The sequence below is a fragment of the Oncorhynchus clarkii genome, chromosome 26, assembly GCF_045791955.1.
Source record: "Oncorhynchus clarkii lewisi isolate Uvic-CL-2024 chromosome 26, UVic_Ocla_1.0, whole genome shotgun sequence".
Classification (NCBI taxonomy): domain Eukaryota; kingdom Metazoa; phylum Chordata; class Actinopteri; order Salmoniformes; family Salmonidae; genus Oncorhynchus; species Oncorhynchus clarkii.
The window spans coordinates 36,878,159-36,903,269 of record NC_092172.1 but is presented as its reverse complement, the minus strand read 5'-3'; the positions used below and the strand labels follow the sequence as shown (position 1 = coordinate 36,903,269).

The 25,111-nt window shown below is 44.0% G+C and overlaps 2 protein-coding genes across 4 annotated transcripts in view; both read right to left on the bottom strand.

Moving 5' to 3' along the window:
* The window catches only part of LOC139384512 (paired amphipathic helix protein Sin3a-like), a 320,209-nt gene that overhangs the window by 51,016 nt on the left and 244,082 nt on the right, over positions 1–25,111 (bottom strand). The gene's annotated exons all lie outside the window — the stretch shown is intronic.
* LOC139384408 (transaldolase-like) lies at positions 11,821–24,840 on the bottom strand. The gene is made up of 8 exons (XM_071129166.1): positions 24,604–24,840; positions 19,592–19,715; positions 17,137–17,244; positions 16,587–16,718; positions 16,163–16,338; positions 15,787–15,984; positions 12,510–12,655; positions 11,821–12,264 (listed from the first exon to the last, which is right to left on the bottom strand). Exons 1-8 carry the CDS (start codon positions 24,701–24,703, stop codon positions 12,232–12,234), a joined length of 1,017 nt encoding a protein of 338 aa, XP_070985267.1. The 5' UTR covers positions 24,704–24,840; the 3' UTR covers positions 11,821–12,231.

The following is a 25,111-nucleotide window of genomic DNA, read 5'->3' as shown; positions in this document are numbered from 1 at the left end:
GGGAACATGGGTTAGGGTTATGGTGAAGAGAGGAGGGATCTGGATAGGAACCTGGGTTAGGGTCATGGTGAAGAGAGGAGGGATCTGGATAGGAACCTGGGTTAGGGTTATGGTGAAGAGAGGGATCTGGATAGGAACCTGGGTTAGGGTTATGGTGAAGAGAGGAGGGATCTGGATAGGAACCTGGGTTAGGGTTATGGTGAAGAGAGGAGGGATCTGGATAGGAACATGGGTTAGGGTTATGGTGAAGAGAGGAGGGATCTGGATAGGAACCTGGGTTAGGGTTATGGTGAAGAGAGGAGGGATCTGGATAGGAACCTGGGTTAGGGTCATGGTGAAGAGAGGAGGGATCTGGATAGGAACCTGGGTTAGGGTTATGGTGAAGAGAGGAGGGATCTGGATAGGAACCTGGGTTAGGGTTATGGTGAAGAGAGGAGGGATCTGGATAGGAACCTGGGTTAGGGTAAGGGTTAGGGTAGGTCAGCCAGCCAGCCAGCCAGCCAGTCGTGGATATCAACTACACAGTGTGTTCTATACCTGTTCCAGTGGGAAAGGTCTCCATCTGTCCTGGAACAGAAAAAATTGTTTATATTATGAACATATTTTGAACCAAATATTGCACCTTTACCTCACCCCGCTTTCACCACTGTAAACAACTAAGAAACAATCCTTTCACCATGCTTACTCTCGGACAGATGCACACACGCACACACGCACACACACACACACGCAACACACGCACGCAACACACACACACACGCAACACACACACACACGCAACACACACGCACGCAACACACACACACACACGCAACACACACACACACACGCAACACACACACACACACACACACACACACACACAGTGGAAGAACTGTGATTGTTCTTGCCCTTACTTTGGTAAAGCCACACACATCTGGGTTCAGACTGCAAACTGTGAAGAAAAAAGGTTGTGTAAAGTACATCAGACAGGTTGGTTATAACATATGCCAAAACATTATTGGTTGTTGACAAAAAGTTACCTGTTGGTGTTGGCCAGGAAACAAAGGGGCAAAAGAGGGGAGGGCATGTTACTGGGGCTCCGGACCCATGTGAGATTCATGGTGGCCAGAGAACCCTTGGTTTCCAGCGCTGTCCTGAAGAGGCCAGGGGGACCAACCACCACTATTTCTGACACGCTGAAGAAGAGACATACCTCAAACACAGTCAACACAGTAGAAACATGCACAGCAACTGACTAACTTCTCCATTAGAAATCCCCTATGAAAGTTTTGAAAACAACCCGTTTGTAACTTTTACACACAACTGAGAGAGAGAGAGAGAGAGAGAGACGAGAGAAACATAACACAAAAGGAGGGAAACTCATGGAAAAGTTCAGTAGTATAACACACCTCTAGGTTGAGTAGTATAACATACCTCTAGGTTGAGTAGTATAACACACCTCTCTAGGTTGAGGTTTATAACACACCTCTCTAGGTTGAGGTTTATAACACACCTCTCTAGGTTGAGGTTTATAACACACCTCTAGGTTCAGTTGTATAACACACCTCTAGGTTCAGTAGTATAACACCTCTCTAGGTTGAGGTTTATAACACACCACTCTAGGTTGAGGTTTATAACACACCTCTCTAGGTTGAGGTTTATAACACCCCTCTAGGTTCAGTAGTATAACACACCTCTAGGTTGAGTATTATAACACACCTCTCTAGGTTGAGTAGTATAACACACCTCTAGGTTCAGTAGTATAACACACCTCTAGGTTGAGTAGTATAACACACCTCTAGGTTCAGTAGTATAACACACCTCTAGGTTCAGTAGTATAACACACCTCTAGGTTGAGTAGTATAACACACCTCTAGGTTCAGTAGTATAACACACCTCTCTAGGTTGAGTAGTATAACACACCTCTAGGTTCAGTAGTATAACACACCTCTCTAGGTTGAGTAGTATAACACACCTCTAGGTTCAGTAGTATAACACACCTCTCTAGGTCAGAATGAAAGGTGACAGACACGTTGATCTGCTCATAGGGCAGAACGTAGATGGTGGCTCCCCCTGTTGGTGTCAGTCCTGTAGTGACCGGCTCAGCAGTGCAGCTTGAGGACGCCTCCTCCACTGAAACCAAGAACAAGACAAAAGTTAAGGTTATTTAGTTTTAAACAACTTTCTTTTTAACCTCCTTCAGGTATCATACTGTATATGATTGCTCCTTTTCAAGAACTTTGGGTGTATCTCAATATAAAATGTTGCTACCGGTACATAAATATGGGTAATTCATCCATTACTAACTACTGTGTTGAAATTGTATTTTTCAAGAGTGCTTGATAAATCAATCCCAGGGTGCCTCAGACCAAGACTGAACAACACAGCTACATTATAGAGTCCAGTATGTATAGTTATTGAGAACAGACCAGCAGAATATACCTGATTCATTTCCCCCTAAAACAGGCCCATCAATAAAGCGTGAAATAGTTTGTGTGTGTCAGTCTCACCTGTAAGGGACAGGTGCAGTGGGATGGAACTGAGTGCTTTGGGTTTGTTGGTTTGGGTTTGGCGTGAAAAGTCCTCCACCATCAGCTGCACAGAGTATTGGCCAGCGGATGATTTACCGTTGTACAACAGCGTACACACACGTCTCCTATGAAGTAGCAATTTAAACAAATTCAACAACATTTATTTGAAAACAATTGTTCTTTGTTTTCCACATGCCTGAAGCTGAAAGTCTCGCCCTAAAAAAACCCAAGTCCAACAAATATCTCTAAACTGGTTTAACCTCCCCGCACATTTAGATGGTACATGATGCATCCACAATGAGCGATTCATGTTTGCTATTTCTCTGGATAGGAATTCATGTGTGATATTTCTCTGGATAGGAATTCATGTGTGATATTTCTCTGGATAGGAATTCATGTGTGATATTTCTCTGGATAGGAATTCATGTGTGATATTTCTCTGTACAGGAATGAAATCTACACGGTTCTCTTTCTCCTTTTGTTGGCGGTTTGGGGCATCGTAACAGTCACTGCTGTGTGGACTAACACAAAGACAAGTTACGACTCACCTCCTCCATCTTCAGAAAGTTGTACTGGGGGCAGTCAAGGCATTCTCCAAGGTCAGCCTGGGCAAAGCGACAGAGCACTGTGTCCCCATCCAGGTCCTTCACCGTCAGTGGGAAGTGATGTGGGCAGTTCACACGAGCCCTGACACAAGAATACACACTCAGTTAACATCATACGTAACTTAAGAGTTTTTCTCCCCACTTTATTATATATATATATATATATTCCTCCTGGCAGCATCATTAAATAGTACCAGCAAAACACCAGTCTCAACGTCAACAGTGAAGAGGCAACTTCGTGATGCTGGCCTTCTAGGCAGAGTTCCTCTGTCCAGTGTCTGTGTTCTTTTGCCCATCTTAATATTTTATTTTTATTTGCCAGTCTATGTCTTTTTCTTTGCAAGAAGAAGGCCAGCATCCTGGAGTCGCCTCTTTACTGTTGACGTTGAGACTCGTGTTTTGCGGGTACTATTTAATGAAGCTGCCAGTTGAGGACTTTTGAGGCATCTGTTTCTCAAACTAGACACTCTAATGTACTTGTCCTCTTGCTCAGTTGTGACCCGGGGGCCTCCCACTCGTATTTCTATTCTGGTTAGAGCCAGTTTGCGCTGTTCTGTGAAGGGAGTAGTACACAGCGTTGTACGAGATCTTCAGTTTGGCAATTTCTCGCATGGAATAGCCTTAATTTCTCAGAACAAGAATAGACTGACGAGTTTCAGAATAAAGTTCTTTGTTTCTGGCCATTTTGAGCCTGTAATCGAACCCGCAAATGCTGATGCTCCAGATACTCAACTAGTCTAAAGGCCAGTTTATTGCTTCTTTAATCAGAACAACAGTTTTCAGCTGTGCTAACATAATTGCAAAAGGGTTTTCTAATGATCAATTAGCCTTTTAAAATTATAAACTTGGATTAGCTAACACAACGTGCCATTGGAACACAGGAGTGAGTGATGGTTGCTGATAATGGGCCTCTGTACGCCTGTGTAGATATTCCATTAAAAATCAGCCATTTCCAGCTACAATAGTCATTTTAACATTAACAATGTCTACACTGCATTTCTGATCAATTTGAGCTTTTCTTTCAAAAATAAGGACATTTCTAAGTGACCCCAAACTTTTGGACAGTAGTGTATCTTACAAACAAAAAGTCAGACACACAGGCAGTTTGAGGACTGGGACCCTGTTTTGAGAGACTTGAAGAGGCTGTGGCGGAACCAAAGAGCTTGACAATCGGGATGAGATACAGAGGAGAAAGAAAAAAGTATGGAAAGGGATAACGGTGCTGAGGAAGGAAAGAAGGAAGGAAGGAAGGAAGGAAGGAAGGAAGGAAGGAAGGAAGGAAGGAAGGAAGGAAGGAAGGAAGGAATGGAGAGAAGGACAAAGAGGAAAGGGTCAAAATGTATCAGTCATCATGACCAAATAAATCACACTACATATCAACAGTCAAAACCGTGAGAATGTGTAGACTAGAGTAAACAGAGTAATGTTTTTATGTGCAGTACAAGACTCAGGTCCAGGTTACAGTGAGTTGAGTTACCTGAGAGGAGGAGGCAGGCTGCAGTAAGGGGGCTGGTTTAGTCTCAATGGGTTAGACTGGTTGGAGGGTCCAGCCCACAAGAACAGAAACACATTCACGTTGGACCTAATTCACAGTTACAGGGGAGTCAAATAAATATGTTTGTTTTTCACTTTTCCTGAAATGGTGTGACGTAACCTGCAAAATGGTTGCTTTATAACACATAGACAACATAATGCATGTGATATAAAGTAAGAATGATCAGTCATGAAACTGCATTATACATTAATGTTCTGAATTGTGAGGACTGAGGAGATCTAATGTCCAACTGCATTGAAGCAAGTTTGTGTAACATTTTCACCAATATGAAACCAACTCATGAAACCTTACGGCCTTCAATGTTGCAGAAGCTAGCACTGAACATGACCAGTCAGTGTGTATTGATTCTATAGATGTTCTACAAAAGCACATCAAATGGTCACGGTGTAATAATAATAACAGGTCTCTCAGCGAATCACATACCCCACATTCACGGTGGCCTTGTAGTTGCTGGGAATGGTCCTCTGCCATTGGCGGACACACCAGCCTGAGGCGGGCTTCTGTCCTGTGTAGGGTAACGAGGTGGTATGCGCGACACAGTCTTCCCCTGTCTGACACACTCCGGAAAACGTAGGACAGGGAAGGGCAGAGATCACGGTGTAGTGGGCCCTCACCTGCCAAAGGTGACGTGAGGTCAGGAGGTCATATAATTAAATACATGGTAACAATGAGGAACTTGGTTTTAGGAATTCAGCACAATCATTGTCTACCTGTTATTGGTGCCTAAACCACACTGTATTTATTGGCTATTTACCATTTTATCAAGTAAATTGAAACAAACAAAAACAATGAAAACAACAGGTAAATCCTAGAGACTGTAAAATACCAGTGTAGTAAGTAACCTGGAGGGACTGTGTGTTTACAGCTGGGAGGTACAGCAAGAACCTGTCAGGCTTCGAAGAGTGATGGGTGTGGAGTCAGGCTCAGAGAGCAGAGGATTCGGAAAAAAACACTTTTTTCTGTACAATCACAGCGCACAAAGAGGGTGACTCCGAACACAGGCGTAAAACACTCCAAAATGTACTACACTGGTACATACGCTGTACAGTGGAAAATCCAAAAGACAGGAACACTCCTGGACCAAAAACAGCAAACAAGCCCGAACACAGGCGGGCTAACTGAACTTAAATAACCCCAACCCAAAACAAGGAACAGGTGAAACCAATTAGACCAAACAAAACGAAAAGGGGAAAAGGGGAAAAGGGATCGGTAGCAGCCAGTAGACCGGTGACGACAACGACCGACAAGGGGAAAGGGGAAGGGGAGCCACCTTCGGTGATATTCGTGACAGAACCAATCAACATGGATTTGTAATTGATTTGAATACTGCGCACATGTGCATCATAACATAGAAAGCCTATCATTATCACAGTGCATATTTTAGGTCAATCCTGAAATTCCTAATACACAGTGTTAAAAGCTGACAGCATTGGTAATTAACAATGTGTAACCTCACCATATTTCCTCCACTCTTCTCTAGAGGGACAACATTGACCACTGCACCCAGAGAGGTGGCCTCACAGACAGGTAGGGCAGGAGCAGGCCTAGGGCCACAACCAGGTGCCCCAGAAAAACTTGGATCAACATCAGAGCTTTTCACACAGGGATGTGTATCGAAGGAAGCTTGGGCCTCTGGAGACAGAAATGGAGGTCAGTTAGAGGGCAATCACAAACATGAAACACAGACAAACACACTCACTTTTATTTTACAAAACAGGATCAATATTGAGACAATGACCAAACATTTGTAAATGTGCTAGTAGTAACACAACTTAAATTAATGTAGTCTTTGTAAAAGTCAACAGGACATCAACACATCAAGGCTAGAATGTTATGAATGTGGACATCCCTGTTGTTTTTGTATAACGTCTCATTCTTTTCCAGTTCCAACACACATTGTCATGGAGACTTCTCTGTCAATAACAGCTAGTTTTCAGACTTCCCCTCCCCACTCAGACCACTCCCATACAGTCCTTGCTTGAGAAATATTTTTCTGATAAAAAGCCATTTTTGCCCATTTTAATGGATAATCTATTACAGTAAGGTACCAAATGTTACCCAGAAATGTGATATTGATATAAAAACAACTGCAAGGGGCCTTTAAGGAGTAATTCCAAGCCTGAGGAATTTCAAAACTAACCTAATTTGCCCTCATTGGGTTTCAGTGTTACAGGGTGAAAACTATGACCTGTTCATTTGTATGTGGGGATGGTATGCAAAGAAAATCTATTCTAAGAATTCAGTTTTAAAAGTTACAAACACTGTCCTGTATAACTTCTAAATACGCTGATCTTATTGGCTGTCAGTCATTTCATCCATAGCTCATTCAAAGAATGAGATCTTACATTTCTCCAGCCCTATCCCTCTGCTTTATAGAAAACCAAGTGGTGGGGCTGCAATTGACTGACAGACTAATTAGGCCTTGCTCAAGGACACTTCAGATTCCTGAAAGTCTATGGGCGATTCCATACACCTTGTGTCCTATCTCCTCGTTTCCTTATCAGAAGCTATTGGATGAGAAAACCAGATGTCCTGCTCCTTTGACATTCTCCTCCAATGGGTTTTGAGAAGGAAAAAAGGAGAGAGGACGCAAGGCATATGCAATTGAGATCTTCCTCAAGGCTGCGTTTTCACAGACAGCCAAACTCTGACATTTTTCCCAATTATTGGTCTTTTGGACAATTATTGGTCCTTTGACCAATCAGATCAGATCTTTTGCCAAAAAATTTAGAATTGGGCTGCCTGTGTAAACTAAGCTACAGGACTGTTTCACCAGCATAGACTGGAATATGTTCCGGGATTCATCCGATGGCATCGAGGAGTTTATCACATCCGTCACCGGCTTCATTAATAAGTGCATCGACGACGTTGTCGTCCCCACAGTGACCATACGTACATATCCCAACCAGAAGCCATAGATTACAGGCAACATCCTCATTGAGCTAAAGGCTAGAGCTGCCGCTTTCAAAGAGCAGGACACCAATCCAGATACATAAGAAATCCCTCTACGTTTTCCGACAGTCAAAACATCAATAGAGGACTAAGATCAAATCCTACTACACTGGCTCTGACAAAGGGAAACCCAGGGACGCTTCCCAGGGACGTGAGCCTACCAGACAAGCTTAATGCCTTTTATGCTCACTTCGAGGCAAGCAACATTGAACCATGCATGAGAGCACCAGCTGTTCCGGACGACTGGGTGATCTCGCTCTCCGTAGCCAATGTTAGTAAGACCTTTTAACAGGTTAACATTCAGACTGATTACCAGGATGCATACTCTGAGCATGTGCTGACCAGCTGGAAAGTGTCTTCAATTACATTTTCAACCTTTCCCTGACCCTGTCTGTAATACCTACGTGTTTCAAGCAGAAAACTAAAGTCCCTGTGCGCAAGAACGCCAAGGTAACCTGTCTAAGTGATTATCGCTCCGTAGCACTCACATCTGTAGCCAAGAAATGCTTTGAAAGGCTGGTCATGGCTCACATCAACACCATCATCCCAGACACCCTGGACTCACACCAATTTGCATACCGCCCCAACAGATCCACAGATGACACAATTTCTATTGCACTCAACAATGCCCTCTCCACTTGGACAAGAGGAACACTATTGTTCAGTGTTCAACACCATAATTCCCCCAAGCTCATCACTAAGCTCAGGACCCTGGGACTGAACACCTCCCTATGCTACTGGATCCTGAACTTCCTAATTGTCCGCCCCCAGGCGGTGAGTGCAGGCAACAACCCATCTGCCACACTGACCTTGAACACGAGGGCCCCTCAGGGGTGCGTGCTCAGTTCCCTCCTGTACTCCCTGTTCCCCCATGACTCCACGACTGTGTGGTTGCGCAAGACTCCAACATCATCATTAAGTTTGTTGACGACACAACGGTGGTTGGCCTGATCACCAAAGAACGATGAGACAGCCTATAGGGAGGTCAGTAACATAGCAGTGTGGTGCCAGGACAACAACCAAGTTAGTTAAATAGACCCCCTGCATTGACCCATTTTGCATGAACTCTTGACTCATCACATGCTGCTGTTTATTATCTATCCTGTTGCCTAGTTACTTTATTCCTACCAATATGTACATATTTCTATTTTGTATGTATTAGTGATCCCCATTAGTTCCTGCCAAGGCAGCAGCTACTCTTCCTGGGGTTTATTATGGATCCCCATTAGTTCCTGCCAAGGCAGCAGCTACTCTTCCTGGGGTTTATTATGGATCCCCATTAGTTCCTGCCAAGGCAGCAGCTACTCTTCTTGGGGTCCAAACACATTAAGACACTTACATTACATATAAAACAAAAGATAAAACAGTACATCATATAACATTATTACACCACTACATATCTACAATACAAAATGTATATACCACCATACAACAATAGTACAACGTACGTGTGTGTAGAGTGTGTGTGCTAGCGTTTGTGTGTTTATGCGAGTGTCTGTACCTTTGTGTGTGTCTCTTCACAGTCTCCGCTGTTCCATCAGCTGTATTTTTATCTGATTTTTAAATCTGATTCTACTGCTGGCAACAGTTACCTGCTGTCGAATAGAGTTCCATGTAGTCATGGCTCTATGTAGTACTGTGCGCCTCCCATAGTCTATTCTGGACTTGGGGACTGTGAAGAGACCTCTGATTCTACCTTGATGTTGGAGGCTTCCATTAAAGAACACACTCTGTGTTCTGTTAGACAGGTAAATCTTTATCCACAATATAGCAGGGGGTGTAAAGCCATAACACATACGTTTTTTTCCAGCAGCAGACTATGATCGATAATGTCAAAAGCTGAATGTCCTTTCCTATAAGTGTGCTGAAAGTCTGTTATCAATTTGGTTATTGTAAAATATCATTGGATCTGGTCAAACACAATTTTTTCCAAAAGTTTACCAATGTTTGGTAACAGGCTGATTGGCCAGCTATTTGAGCAAGTAAAGTGGGCTTTACTATTCTTAGGTAGTGGAATGACTATTGCTTCTCTCCAGGCCTGAGGGCACACACTTCCTAGTAGGCATATCTACCTCAAATCCCTGCACATCGACTCAGTACTTACCCCATGTAAATAGCCAAGTTCTAATTACTCATTATGTATATATTTCTTGTTTTTATTTTTCTATTATTTCTCTATGTTTCTCTCTGCGTTGTTAGGAAGGTCCCGTAAGTAAGCATTTCACTTTTAGTCCACACTTGTTTATGAAGCATGTGACAAATAACATTTGATTTAAACAGTCTGAGTAAGGAAATAAATTACCCGTTAGACACCACTTCAAGGGACTTGAGGGTAAGTTGGTAAAGATACATTGAATTAGGGCATCTCAGAGAAGGAGTGCTGGTCTAGGATCAGATCCCCATCTTATTTATTATGAACTAAAGCCAAGATCAGACGGCTATTCTACAAAGGAGGATCAATAAGTTCGCCAGCTAAATTGCCTAAATATTCTGAAATAACTTGACATTTTTTTATAAGATAAGCTTCAAATGGGCATGGACTAATTAACATAAACAACATTTAAGTTTAGCATAAAAATCTATAGTTATGTCTAGTTGTTGATCAAAGTTAGCTGCTTAACTCATTGATTCTGTTTTGTAGTATACCTCTCAGGTCTCCTACTTCAGGAGGCTTTGTGAATACGGGCCCAGGTTGAAGGTCAAAGTGTGTGCAGGCTTTTGTTCCAGCACAACTAACAAACCTGACAACCACCAGGCCCTGAACTATGTCAGCTGACCAGAAAAAAATTCAGCACTGCAACAATGACCGGAGAGAACATTATGTTACTGAAGGAAACAAACTCTACTTCCCTTAGAGGCAATTGCTACATCAATTTTTGTACTTCATTGTTGAATATTACTTAAATGCATCATGTTAGTTCAGTCTTACTCCATCAGAACCAATAAGCTTGTTTTACCACTTTATTTCTAAAAAGTGAATTTAAACACTAGCTTCATAACATAATTTTATATCATAGCTGGTCAGTCTTCGCACTCTCAGCCATCTATGAATTTGAGTGGTTACATTCAGTCCCATCCCTCAGCCATTTACCAAATCAGTGGTGGGGTGGCAACTTTGTTAATGTTTGAAATGCATATTTCCCCCTTTAAAAAGCTCATACCATTGACCCTCCACCCCTTTCCTAAACACCAGGACGTGTTAGAATGTGTGGAATCCAGATGTTTTGACCATTGGTCTATGCCAAGTATGAAGAACCTTCACAGGCTGCGTTTACACCGGCAGCCCAATTCAGATCTTTTGCTAATTATTTTATTTCTACCACCCCATAGCAGATGTGATATGGGGTCACAACTTAGTGTGGACAGTCAGCAAAACAAATCACAAGTGGGTTCTCAGGTTCAGTGTAAACACAGCCATAGCAGCTCAAATCCCATCACAACCAAGAAGTATACTCATGTTTGTCAGAAGCCAAGCCTCATGACCAAAAAAAGTCTGATTTAAAAGTTTAGGAATCTCTTCCCGCCAATACCAACCTTAATCACTCAACCAAGGGTCTCTTGGTGTTCAGACGGACAGCTGTCTGCGAGTTGAGTGGTCCGATAGGAAGTTCAGGCTGCATCTCAGCGTTCACATTACCTAGTACGTTGCTGGGAATGCACTTGAATGAAAGATGCTAAACTGGCTGGACCAGTGGCTCTGACTAAGAGGAAACGGTATGACTAAATTACAATGAGTGACGGATTTACCACAAACTGAAACTAAACCAAGTAAATGGCATTTTGTAGTCCAATTATGGCTTAAGCAAGTGGAACATACCTCACTAGGATATCCAGCAGGACAGAACAAATGGTTTGAGGAGTAACATTATGGACTGATTTCTTGACAGAAGTAAAGAATACTCCAAGAATTGTTTCCTTACCGTAAGAAAAGTTGTATATGGCCAGTGACTGCAATCCACACTCGGTTTTAATAAACTAGCCACTACCAACAAATATTAGCATATTTGGACCAAATCCCATGTTACTCAACCACCCACATTTCGCATGTTTTTAATTTCATGCCCAAAGCATCTCTTAAAATGGGGAGATTTATGCAATGTCAACAAGTGAGCCAGAGAAAGAATTAAAACAAAGAAGCTTCATGAACTGTTATACCAACTCCTGGCTTAATGAAACATTCAGGACAGAACACAGGTTCACTGAGGAAAGAGTTTAATTTGTGAAACTATCATATCATTTTCCTGAGGAATGTTCATAATTGTTACAGTTTGAAGTTGTTTTTCTAAAGGGCTGATGAGTAAAAAGACTGGACCAAGCCTGACCGTTGTGTGTTCGTTCCTCTGACCAAATCTACAGTGCTGCAAGAACCAAAAATAGCATTGCATCAGTGCTGGATTCAGACTTGAAATCAATCTCTGCATTGAGTAAAGACAAAAATACAGTAAATTAGAGTCAATCCAGGCCTATAGTGGCGAGTCATTCGTGTTGAGGGGGTCCCACTTTGGGGTCAGGGGAGGTGGGAGAGTTGGTCCCGTGGGGCCCCAGTGGTGGTTGTTGCACAATAGTCATCGTTTCCTGCTGGGAGGGTTGAACATCTGGTCCCTCTTTACTGTCCGTTCTTCACATTCAGCATCTTCTCCTGTGGAGGGAAACAACCATATGAACGGAAACAAAGGCAAGGGAACTTAATTGTCGAAGTGTCACCTACAGGACACCATGTCCAGCATTACTTTGTTCCAAACAAGTCTTAAAAACGTTAAGATCAGTCAATAGTTCTTGCTGTTCCTACATGGACTTTCCACATGTGCGCCAGACTCCACCTCCTGCTACTTTACAGGTCATTCAGAAATATTTACAACCTCAGCGCTCCCGTCACGGTCTCACCTTGATCATGGTCTCCAGCTTGATGGCGTCGGCAGCGAACTTGCGGATGCCGTCAGAGAGCTTCTCCACGGCCATGCGGTCCTCGTTGTGTTGCCAGCGGAATTCTTTCTCATCCAGGTGAACCTTCTCCAAATCACAGGCCTTGGCTAAACAGGGGACAAAGAAAAGAGATGTAATGAATTGCCATTAGTTGAATTCATCCTTGGTCCAATGGGATTGCGTAGTCCATCCCCAGGCCTTTGAAGGACTGGTAGTATGACTGCAATCTACCAGAATGCTTACGGCATATGGTTTTACTTAGAGGAGCTCATTATCCCCTCAATGGTTTCAGGTGTATAACGAAGGAAACAATGTATGCACTGGGATGCAGGATAAATACCCCTTTAATGCAGACCTGGCCCAGGGCATCCATTTAAGAAGCCTCAAAAAGAAAAGACAGGAGTTTCTACATACATTTTTTAAATTTGACCTTTATTTAACTAGGCAAGTCAGTTAAGAACAAATTCTTATTTTCAATGACGGCCTAGGAACAGTGGGTTAACTGCCTGTTCAGGGGCAGAACGACAGATTTGTACCTTGTCAGCTCGGGGATTTGAACTTGCAACCTTCCGGATACTAGCCCAACGCTCTAACCACTAGGCTACCCTGCCGCCCCCCCCAAATTAATTTGTTTCGCTCTGTACGTTTGTGAAATACAGCCATTGTTGCCCGAGGTTCAAATTGAGACTAACAAAGTGGTTGAGACATTCCTACTCATAAGAGACTGCATAACCAATGTTGAAGGGGCCTCAGCAAGTTCTCCTTAGGAGGGGTTTAACAAAAACTTGGTCTTTGACCTGCTAGTGTGTAACAGTAACTTACGGGGCTCAGAGTCTACCTCAAGGGGTCACCCAAGTAGACCTACTTCACCAGCTTTCCTCGAACTGCATGACAGTTCGCACCAATTCAAATTGTTCTTAAAATAAAGTTTAATTGAACAAAACTCAAGTTTTAAAAGTAGCCAAAATATTTGGCTTGAATTAGTGCTTATTCATACAGTACATGGTTACCCTCTGCTTTCTGAGGAAACATTGTGTCTGGTGCATGACACCCACATCCCTCCCATCAGCCCCTTGTTCCCGCCTGACGCTTTGAGCAGGTTAACATTCAAAACAAAGCTGGAGTGTGAGAACGCAGATTACATTGTGTAGGAGTCCTGAAGATACAATCTAGAGTTAAAGTGTAAGGGACGAGAGCTTCTTCCATGTGCTTAGATAACATGTAACCCTCTGTCACAACCATGATACATCACTGATAGTATATTTACTGCATCACTGAACCCATATGATGCAGTGAGAGTTCCATTAGAATATGAACCAATGTTATAACGACACCTGCATGGACCAGACCTGAGATGGAACAACATTTGAAACACCTTCAAATACTAGACTGTCTGGGGTGCAATATGGCCAGGGTTTGCAGTTAACACTATTATAACATATTTGAAACCAGGCCTGACGTCTATACAAAAATCTGTGCCCAAGAAAGCAAAGATGCCTAAATGACTACCGCCCAGTAGCACTCACATCAGTAGCCATGAAGTACTTTGAAAAGGTCAGTCATCCCAGGAACCCTAGACCAGGGATGGGCGAACATAGGCCTGAGGGGCACGTCAGGATTTTGAATTTGAGGGCTGCCTTTTTGGGGGGGGGCCAATGGTCTGTTAAAAATCTATTTGTGGGGGCCTCCCTCCTAAGGCACTGCGTTGCAGGGCTCGAGGCGTCACTACAGCCCTGGGTTCGATCCCAAGCACCTGTCACAGGTGGCCGTGACTGGAGACCCATGAGGCAGCGCACAATTGGCAGGTCAAGATTCCCTTGTCCCATCATGCTCTAGCGACTCGTGGCAGGCTGGACGCATGCACGTTGACAGTCACCAGGTGTACGGCGTTTCCTCTGACACATTGCTGCGGCTGGCTTTGGTTTAAAACAGGCATTGTGTCAAGAAGCAGTGTGGCTTGGCCGGGTCGAGTTTGAGGACGCACGGCTCTCAACTGTCGCCTCTTGAGTCCGTACGGGAGTTGCAGTGATGGGACAAGACCAACTACCAATTGATACCACAAAATTGGGGAAACGGGGTCATATTTATAAAGACATTTTTTTTAAAATCTCACGGGCCAGATTGAGATGCCCGGGGCCTGCACTTTGCCCCAGACCCACTCCAATTCACATATGATGCAAGCTATTGCACACCACACTGTCCTTGCAAAACCTGGTCAAAAGGAACACCTACAAAGCTAAGGACCCTGGGACAAAACACCTCCCTCTGCAACTGGATCCTGGACCTCCAGGTGGCAATGGTAGGCAACACATCTGCCACTGATCCCCAGTGGTGCATGCTCAGTCCCCTCCTGTACTCCCATGACTGCTTGACCAAGCACAACGCCAACACCAGCCTTAAGTTTACCGAGGTCAGAGACTGGCCGTGTGGTACCAGGACAACAACCTCTCCCTCAACGTGCTCAAGACAAAGGATATGATTGTGGATGACAGGAAAGAGGCCCGAGCACACCCCCATTCTCATCGACGGGGCTGTAGGTGAGCAGGTTAAGAATGTCATGGTCCTTGGTGTCCACAGCACCAAATTATCATGGTCCAGACACCAAGACAGTTGAGGGCACGACCCCCCCCCCCCCCCCACAGAGACTGAAAATTTGGCATGGGTCCCCAGATCCTCAAAGTTCAAGAGCTACACCGTCGAGAGCATGGTTGTGTCACCGCCTGGTATAGCAACTGCTCGGCAGCCGACCATAAAGGCGCTACAGAGGGTAGTGCGTACGGCCCAGTATGTCACTGAGGCCAAGCTTCCTGCCATCCAGGATCTATACACGAGGCGGTGTCAGATGAAGGTCCCCCACCCCCAAAAATTGTCAGACTCCAGTCACCCTAGTCAGACTGTTCACTGCTACTGTAAAAGGCTCCTTAAGTTTCTACCCCGCGCCTAAGAGACTGCTGAACAATCAAATGGCCACCAGGACTGTTTAGATGGACTAACCTGTACCCCCGCACATTGGCTCGGGACGGATACCCCCTGTATATAGCCTCATTGTTATTTTATTTAGTAAATGTCATCTTAACTGCATTGTTGGATAGATGCTTATAAGTAAACATTTCACAGTATTCAGCACATCTGACAACCACAATGTGCTAGCAAAACACATGTTCATTCTCAACTGTTCCAGGGAGGGGCAGTGAGGTCATACTAGTATCCTGTAGGGGGTAGCAATGAGTCCTGTTACCTTTCTGAACCGTGAGCATTGGTGTGACTGTGCTGTGGTCTTTGCTCAGCTCTCCCAGTAGGCCGGGGGAAATGGTAAGCAGGTCACAGCCGGCCAAGGCCTTGACCTCCCCGGTGTTCCTGAATGAAGCTCCCATCACCACCGTGGTATAGTCATACTTCTTGTAGTGGTTGTAGATCTTGGTCACACTGATCACACCTGAGGGAAGAGAACAAAATAATGTTTTTGCCTAATAAAGCCACTCCAGTGCAGTAATGAAGTCAATACACCCATGTCGCCAGGCATCTTATTTATACTCGTAAGGTCTGGGACTGTTGAGGACAACCTTTAGAAGCTAACACTCATGCTATCAAATGGTGTATCAGTCAGCCCATACCTGGGTCCTCATGGGCCTCGTAGCTCTTCTGGGCAGTGTTCTCCTTGTACCAGTCCATGATACGGCCCACAAAGGGTGAAATGAGGGTGACTTTGGCCTCGGCGCAGGCCACTGCCTGGGCGAAGGAGAACAGCAGGGTCATGTTGCAGTGGACCCCGTGCTTCTCCTCCAGCTCCCTGCAGGTACACACATTGACAGGCACATTAAAGGACAGTTAACAGCAGAGCTTCACTGTGCTTCCATGGCTGTCAAAGCCAACATTTTAGATTGACACTAAATTATTTCTAGGTTGGAGGTAAATTGTTTAACCCTTTGCATCAAATTACAGTTTTGGCAAAACAAAAACAGCATGTTTTGAAAATATTCTACTATACTGTGACAAAATGCCTGTAAGGACTCATGTCCTTCCCTCCCCATCTCACACCTGCCAGCCTGGATGCCTTCCCATGTTGAGGAGAGCTTGATGAGAACACGGTCCTTCTTGATACCAGCCTCTTCGTACAAGGCAATGAGCCCCAGGGCCCGAGACACCATCTCATCCTTATCGTACGAAAGCCTAATGTCAAGTGGAAGAAGTTGAGTTAGTCAATCTAAATATTAAACGCTTACTATTTGGTAGAGCCGTTTTATGTGGACTCCATACCAGTCATTTGAGTCTGAGGCTCTGCTGTGAACGTGAAAGACTTTCAGTGAGAGAGTCAACTTAAAGGATCAATTTGCTACCCTGATCTGTAAAGGCTCCAGGTTGCATTTGAGGCACCAAGTCCATTCAGCTACTTTGTGGAATCAAGTGTCTTTTTACCTGTAATTTCATATGAAACATTCCCCTCCCCATAGCCATTATCAATTCCTATGTTCAGACATTTATATTGAATATATGAGTGGGTGTTATTCTGATAGCTGGTGTCGGCAGATACAAAGCACGTCATGAGCGACTTATGTAGGCCTGAGCGGCGCAGGAGGCTTTCCTGTACCTGGCGTCTACCTCCGTGGAGACCCTGCCTGGGATCTTCTTCAGGATCTCCAGGCCGAAGCTCACAAACAGCTTGTCCATGGTGTTGGTGACCTGCTCCTCCTCAGATCTGATGAGACACAGGAACAGGATACTGGTGAGGTGCAATACCTCAAGCATATCAAACATGTGGTCATAGCTTTCAGCAGTAGACTAAGGATTTATTAACTAAGTAATCACTTGGAGTACACCAGACATTGAGTTGCACTCCCACCTCCTTTAACCAGTCTGCTCCCCATCTACACTGATTTTATTTAACTAGGTAGGCAAGTTGAGAACAAGTTCTCATTTACAACTGCGACCTGGCCAAGAAAGCAAAGCAGTTCGACAGTGTTACACATGGAGTAAAACATACAGTAGCAAAATAAGTTGGTGAGCAAATGAGGTGAGATAAGGGAGGTAAAGGCAATAAATAGGCCATGGTGGCAAAGTAAATACAATATAGCAATTAAAAACACTGGAATGGTAGATGACAGTAGATGTGTGCAAAGTAGAAATACTGGGGTGCAAAATAAATACAGTAGGGGAAGTGGTAGTTGTTTAAGCTATTTACAGATGGGCTATGTGCAGTGATGAGAGCTGCTCTGACAGTTGGTGCTTAAAGCTAGCGAGGGAGATAGGAGTCTCCAGCTTCAGAGATTTCCCAGTTCATTCCAGTCATTGGCAGCAGAGAACTGGAAGGAGAGGCAGCCAGAGGAGGAATTGGTTTTGCGGGTGACAAGTGAGATATACCTGCTGGACCGCGTGCTACGGGTGGGTGCAGCCATGGTGACCAGCGAGCAGAGATAAGGCGGGACTTAACCTAGCAGGGTCTTGTAGATGACCTGGAGCCAGTGCGTTTGGCGACAAGTATGAAGTGAGGGCCAGCCAACGAGAGCGTACAGGTCGCAGTGGTGGTTAGTATATGGGGCTTGTGACAAAACGGATGGCACTGTGATAGACTGCATCCAATTTGTTGAGTAGGGTGTTGGAGGCTATTTTGTAAATGACAGCGCCAAAGTCGAGGATCGGTAAGATGGACAGTTTTATGAAGGTATGTTTGGCAGCATGAGTGAAGGATGCTTTGTTGCGAAATAAGCCAAATCTAGATTTAACTTTGGATTGGAGATGCTTAATGTGAGTCTGGAAGGAGAGTTTAGTCTATCCAGACACCTAGGTATTTGTAGTTTTTCACCACATATTCTAAGTCAGAACCATCCAGAGTAGTGATGCTGGACAGGCGGGTAGCATACAGTTGAAGAGCATGCATTTAGTTTTACTTGTATTTAAGCAGTTGGAGGCCACAGAAGGAGAGCATGGCATTAAAACTCGTTTGGAGGGTTGTTGAGTGTCCAAAGGGCCAGAAGTATACAGAATGGTGTCATCTGCATAGAGGTGGATCAGTGACTCACCAGCAGCAAGAGCGATATATACAGAGAAGAGTCGGCCCAAGAACTGAACCGTGGCACCCCATAGAGACTGCCAGAGACCCAGACAACAGGCTTTAAGATTTGACACTGAACTCTGTCGGATTGAAGTGGATTTAACAAGTGACAACATGGGCTCACAGCTTTCACCTGGTCAGTCACATGGAACGAGCAGGTGTTGTTAATGTGCATATTTAAGCAGTAAGAGGTATGGTATATGGCCAAAATCCACCACAGCTAAGGGCTGTTCTAATGCACAACACAAGTGTCTGTATACAAACCTTAGCATATTGGCCACATAACAAATCAAGGTGCCTTATTGCGATTAAACTTAAAGTAATCAGAGCAGTAAAAAAATAAAGTTTATACCGGTGGTAGTCAGGTCAACAGCCGTGGAATATCTATCAGCATTCAGGGCTCAAACTACCCAGTTTATTAAGTGCTGTAATAAACTTTAAATGTTCATTCACTTTCCAGTATTCATGTTCTCACCTCAATCCTACTCAATGCATTCGATTTGGCACTGATTATTCTCTAAAGTGCACTAGAGGCTTGGAAATAAAACATTCTAAACAAGGCAAATAATGAATAGGAAAGCCAAAACTGATGTCTTCAGATTTACTTTAGTGGCTTGGAAATATTTGTTCTTTAGACTAAATGATAGGCGCCAGTTGCAAATGCACACTTCAAAGTTGTCAGTCACCAAAACAATGTTCATAACGGGGCGAAGCGACCGTGAAACACATGTAGTTTGCAGGCATGTGCGAGGCAAGGCAGACTGATCAGCACCCTCAGGGCACCTGCATTGTCAACACTTATCTTGAGCAAAGGGAAAACGCCTGGTTCTTTGTTCACTCAAAATCCCATTGTTTAAAAGGGGAGGTCAGTGGAGTCACTGACCTACTACACAAAATGTAGAAGCAGTGCAGAGTTGCAATATGATTACATGAGCTTATTTCACCAATCATTGAAACGGTAGGGGTTGTAAAGTGTTCAGAGTGCCCATCTTACCCGCCCTTGGCGATGCCGTATTTGATGGCCTGGTCGACCAGATGCTGGTAGGCGGCCATCTTGGCAGCAGCCAGGATGAGGGAGGGGTTGGTGGTGGCATCCTGGGGCTTGTACTCTTCAATGGCTGTTCAGAGAAGTGGGAGAGAGACAAGTTAAGAACAGCTCACAACACTAGGTGTTCATAGCCACACTAGACCTACGCATGAAAAATGAGAAGGTGGCCATAGTACTGTTTGTCCATTGAGACACCGTAGCCAGTACACTTCCTCAAAATAATCAGAATGAATCTGAAAAACATTAAATGACAGATTTCTTAGTGATGTTTCTGCCAAGGAGATCTCATACAATTTTACATTAACTGCTTGGTGCAGTATTTCAAAGAAAGTGTCACTTGTTGAACAAACTTTGAAGAAACACCACTGTTGACCAATCACCTACAAGTGGGCGTAGACTTCTGCTCCAAACTTCAGCTTGCCGCCAGAAGAGTCAAAAAATGAACAAAAACATAATGCAGGAACTCAACCGAACTGTTTCGTCTGGGAAGCCTGCGGACGCCTTCAGTCCCAAGGTACATACAAGCCTTCATAGGACACAACTTCATTCACCAATCTTATCCTGAGATGTGTAGCTGTGAAATAACTCAGTAAAAGGTCTATGCAGATATTGCTTATGCCCATTTTGAATAGTCACTTATACAGGAGAGAGAACTAGAGAACTCTGGATGGGTCAATAAGCACTGGTCTCAAACAGTGACCTCTACTGTAGATACAAGCCAACAGCAGTTTCCTCAACTAAAGCAGAACATTGTACCTGCAACACTGCAGTAGAAGAATGACACCCAATGTTCAAATTAAACAGTCAAGGTTAATCCCTTTAGCCTGTGAGGTAGCCTAGTAGTGAAGCATCCTAGGTGAAGGTCTAATACAGAGTGCAACATTGGGGTAAATTTGAATGAAAAAACAAAGTACTTTACCTTTATTTAATTAGGCAAGTTAATTAAGAACAAATTCTTATTTTCCAATGACGGCCTAGGAACAGTGGGTTAACTAGCTTGTCAGCTCGGGGATTCGATCTTGCAACCTTTCGGTTACTAGTCCAACGTGCTAACCACTAGGCTACACCAATTGTTTTGCTTTTCCTACTTTACACTGGAGGGCCTTTACTATAGCCTTGTTAGCCTACGGTCAGGGTACTCGCCAGTTACAGTTTTGATTAGTATACTGCCATCGTTGTGATATGCCATGTCAGCTACACTGAGGGAGGCCTGTGGCGATGGGCTTTAGACCAGCTGGCCAAGCTTCTGCCACTGACAGGGAGTAGGCAACACAATGAAGCACAAAGGCCCCCTGTGATTCTCTGAAAACAACTAACATTCTAGGCTCTCACCATCTCATTCTGGTCAAAAACCCTACTCTTTTAGCCAGTCCTTATGGCTGGATCTGTCACATGCAGCGATTTGCAATCCATTCCCACCCATGTTATCACCATTATGTATTACTGGCAGTGATTAAACAATCCAAAATAGCATATCCAAACAAGCCGTTTGTGAATGAACAGTACAAACTTCTGGTAGCTGAATTATCTGTTGGAGGTCTTTGGAGAAAGATTGGATAACCAGGCAGTCAGAAAATATTGTCTTTGTGGAAAAACATGCAGACAATTATCCACATCAAGAGCTTTGGATTCACTTTATCAAGACCGATTGTGTAGCTGTTCAATGAGAGCTTGAGGCGTCCCCAGGGGGTCAGATATGTGGATTAAGCCTACACTTCAAATACCTGGTAGTTATATAGAATGTATGTATTAAGACACACCCAATTAGAAACCAAAGTTCCTGTACTTTTCACTACAGTTCAATGATTGTGTGCCACATCTGCAATTACCACAGTGCAGTAACCACACTGAGTTAGAGTGTGCAGTAACCACACTGAGTTAGTGTGCCGTAACCACACTGAGTTAGAGTGTGCCGTAACCACACTGAGTTAGAGTGTGCCGTAGCCACACTGAGTTAGAGTGTGCCGTAGCCACACTGAGTTAGAGTGTGCAGTAACCACACTGAGTTAGAGTGTGCAGTAACCACACTGAGTTAGAGTGTGCAGTAACCACACTGAGTTAGAGTGTGCCGTAACCACACTGAGTTAGAGTGTGCCGTAACCACACTGAGTTAGAGTGTGCCGTAACCACACTGAGTTAGAGTGTGCCGTAGCCACACTGAGTTAGAGTGTGCCGTAGCCACACTGAGTTAGAGTGTGCAGTAACCACACTGAGTTAGAGTGTGCAGTAACCACACTGAGTTAGAGTGTGCAGTAACCACACTGAGTTAGAGTGTGCCGTAACCACACTGAGTTAGAGTGTGCCGTAACCACACTGAGTTAGAGTGTGCCGTAACCACACTGAGTTAGAGTGTGCCGTAACCACACTGAGTTAGAGTGTGCCGTAACCACACTGAGTTAGAGTGTGCCGTAACCACACTGAGTTAGAGTGTGCCGTAACCACACTGAGTTAGAGTGTGCCGTAACCACACTGAGTTAGAGTGTGCCGTAACCACACTGAGTTAGAGTGTGCCGTAACCACACTGAGTTAGAGTGTGCCGTAACCACACTGAGTTAGAGTGTGCAGTAACCACACTGAGTTAGAGTGCAGTAACCACACTGAGTTAGAGTGTGCAGTAACCACACTGAGTTAGAGTGTGCAGTAACCACACTGAGTTAGAGTGTGCAGTAACCACACTGAGTTAGAGTGTGCAGTAACCACACTGAGTTAGAGTGTGCAGTAACCACACTGAGTTAGAGTGTGCAGTAACCACACTGAGTTAGAGTGTGCAGTAACCACACTGAGTTAGAGTGTGCAGTAACCACACTGAGTTTACAAAAGTAGTTAGAGTAACATGGCATGTTAAAAGGGCAACTTCAGGCTAAAGTGTTCCTGCAATTTGTATACTACTTCCCATTTGTTATGCACACCAGATGACTGCCATGCATAAACACTAGTGACCATGTGTTTCCCACATGGTTCAGGAAGAGTCCAGGGTTGCACTTTTAACCAAGCACTGACAAATTTCACAGGAACAAAAAAAAAAAAAAGGGTTGCTCAGTTTGAACAGGCATGTGCTTGCAACCAGTCAATATTTGACAGATGACAGGTTTTACAACATGTAAGGATAGGTAGATGCCATGTGTGTTCCTTTGAGAAAAGTTATGAGGCACTTTTCATTTGTTGTTTATTTTAGTTATTCTCATAGCAGAAACCCTCATGTCTGTTGGTGAGGTCTTTTCTTGAAGGAATAAGGCTTAGCTAAAATCAGTCCAGCCATGTAAGCCTACACAGAGACCAACCCTAAAGATAAGATACACTAACCACCCCCATTTGAACAAAGACAGCAACTGGCAAGATAAAGCATGTTCTGTGCCAATGTAATCTGATGCATTTATTCCATTGAAAGATATTAAATGTACACCCTCCCCATCATTGGGATAACTGAGGAATTGTACAACTTACTGAGCTGTTCACCATTCTGCATGCCAGCAAAATATTGTCAATGAGGCCACACTTAAGCCATCACGAGCCAGATACGTTCAGTTATTTAAGCTAAATTAGACAATGTATTAGGCTTTGCAATATGGACAAACATCCAAATGATACACTATATGCCAGATAAGAGTTTCTAATTGAACTTGATCAAGTTTGAAAGTGACTGTTGCCATTTTAATCCTACTGGACATGACCCACTGGTAAAATGACTGTAGCACCATACAATACTAACTGATGTGGTTTAACTGTCCTTCAGTATTGCAGTCAGGGTTTCACAGTCTTCAAACCAGTTGACCAATGAATGCACTGCATCGCACAAGAGTTGGCCAGTGAGGTCCTTTCACAATGGGATTTGGTCAAGCGCACCCTTTCACAACATGGCAGCGGGCCTATGGGTACATCCGAGGTTCCTTTCACCACAGTCTAAAAACTGAACTGCTGAGGCATGAAGCAAGGTCACAGATAACTTGGTCAATCTTCAGAATCGTAGGCCATTTGAGTGACTGGTCCTATAGACACATTCTTCAGGTCCCTGCAACAGTATTTTCTATAGAGAGCCAAAACATTTGAAAATAACCCTGTCCTAAAGACTACTGCATTCAGGGAACAAAACCTGTGAAGCTCCAACACCCCTTCACTTATCCCGAGAAGAAACATTATGTGTAGACTGAAGCAGCATGTCATCAAAGCCTATCCACTTAGTGTGCTCCATTTCAGCCTGGTTAACATTACCCTGTGGCAGGTAAACCGTTTCTGTCTTGTCATCCTGACTTGCAGTGCAAGCATGAGGAAATGTTTGGTTTACACCACAATGGATTACATCATTCCTACTTCCTTATTCAAACGGAAGAGGAACCAGTTCTCTGAATCTGGGAGACAGTAATGTCAGTCGAGGGCAGTGAACATGGCATTTGTATAAATCATATATAGCTAACCAACTACGCTGAACGGTCTTTTAGGTTGTATTCTGCATTTAGTGTAATTTAACTAAACCCCATTAGTGTCACGTGGGAGAACCAATGTTGAGTAGTTGGGCGTGACAGCGTTAACGTGCGTGCCCTGACAGGAGTAAGTCATTGTTTTAAAATTGCAATTCCTGTTTGATAGCTCACAACGTCTAAATTAGACAACACCTGAAAATAGAAACGCATAACTATATAGTTCCCATAGTTAATTAACATTAGCGACCAAGTTGCAATGCATGGAACGTGCAAGAGCCGTGGTCATAACTAGTTAACGTTAGCCACAAGTGCAGTAAGTTAATTATTAGCCAAACATGATACGACAGCTAGCTAGCAACATTAATTTAAAAGCTAAAAACATAGAAGTTTATCGGAATTAATATTCGAGCAGACTACGATAAGTAGATAACGTTAACGCAGCTATAAACCTTGCAACATGTTACATCAATGTGTTCTAGAGAATGCCTGCCTAGCCTTGGCTAGTAACGTTAGTGTATAGCGGTCAATCCAATCTGTTACCGTTGAAGTCTCCGGTGTCCGCCACGACCACCGTGTGTTTCTTCAGCTGCTCCAACGCCGACTCCATCTTTCGCCGTTTGTCTGGTGACACACTAGACATGATGAAGGGAAACAAGAGAGCTTTTATATTCACAAAGCACGTGAGACAGACGGAATTTTGGATCGACGAAAGCGCGGTGTGGACGGCGGCGCTCGGGAGCTGGAGAGACAGGGGCGCGCACGTTGGCTGTTTGAAATCGGTTTGAAGCAACAAGTTGCTCTCGTCCAATGGAGAACGATACTTGCTCTCACGCCTCGTACTGCTACTTGAATTGACCAATAGAATGACTTGTCGGGGAAGTAGTTCATAGACTTCTTGTGCATATTTAAGGTGCATGCATCAGGTGTTGTACACAGTATGTCTTTTTTCATTGCTCTTGATTATGAAAACATACTAAAAGCAAAGACACTCAAAGGAAAATACCAAGATTGTTGGTTGTGTCAAGAGGTTGTAGGCTCATGCACTTCA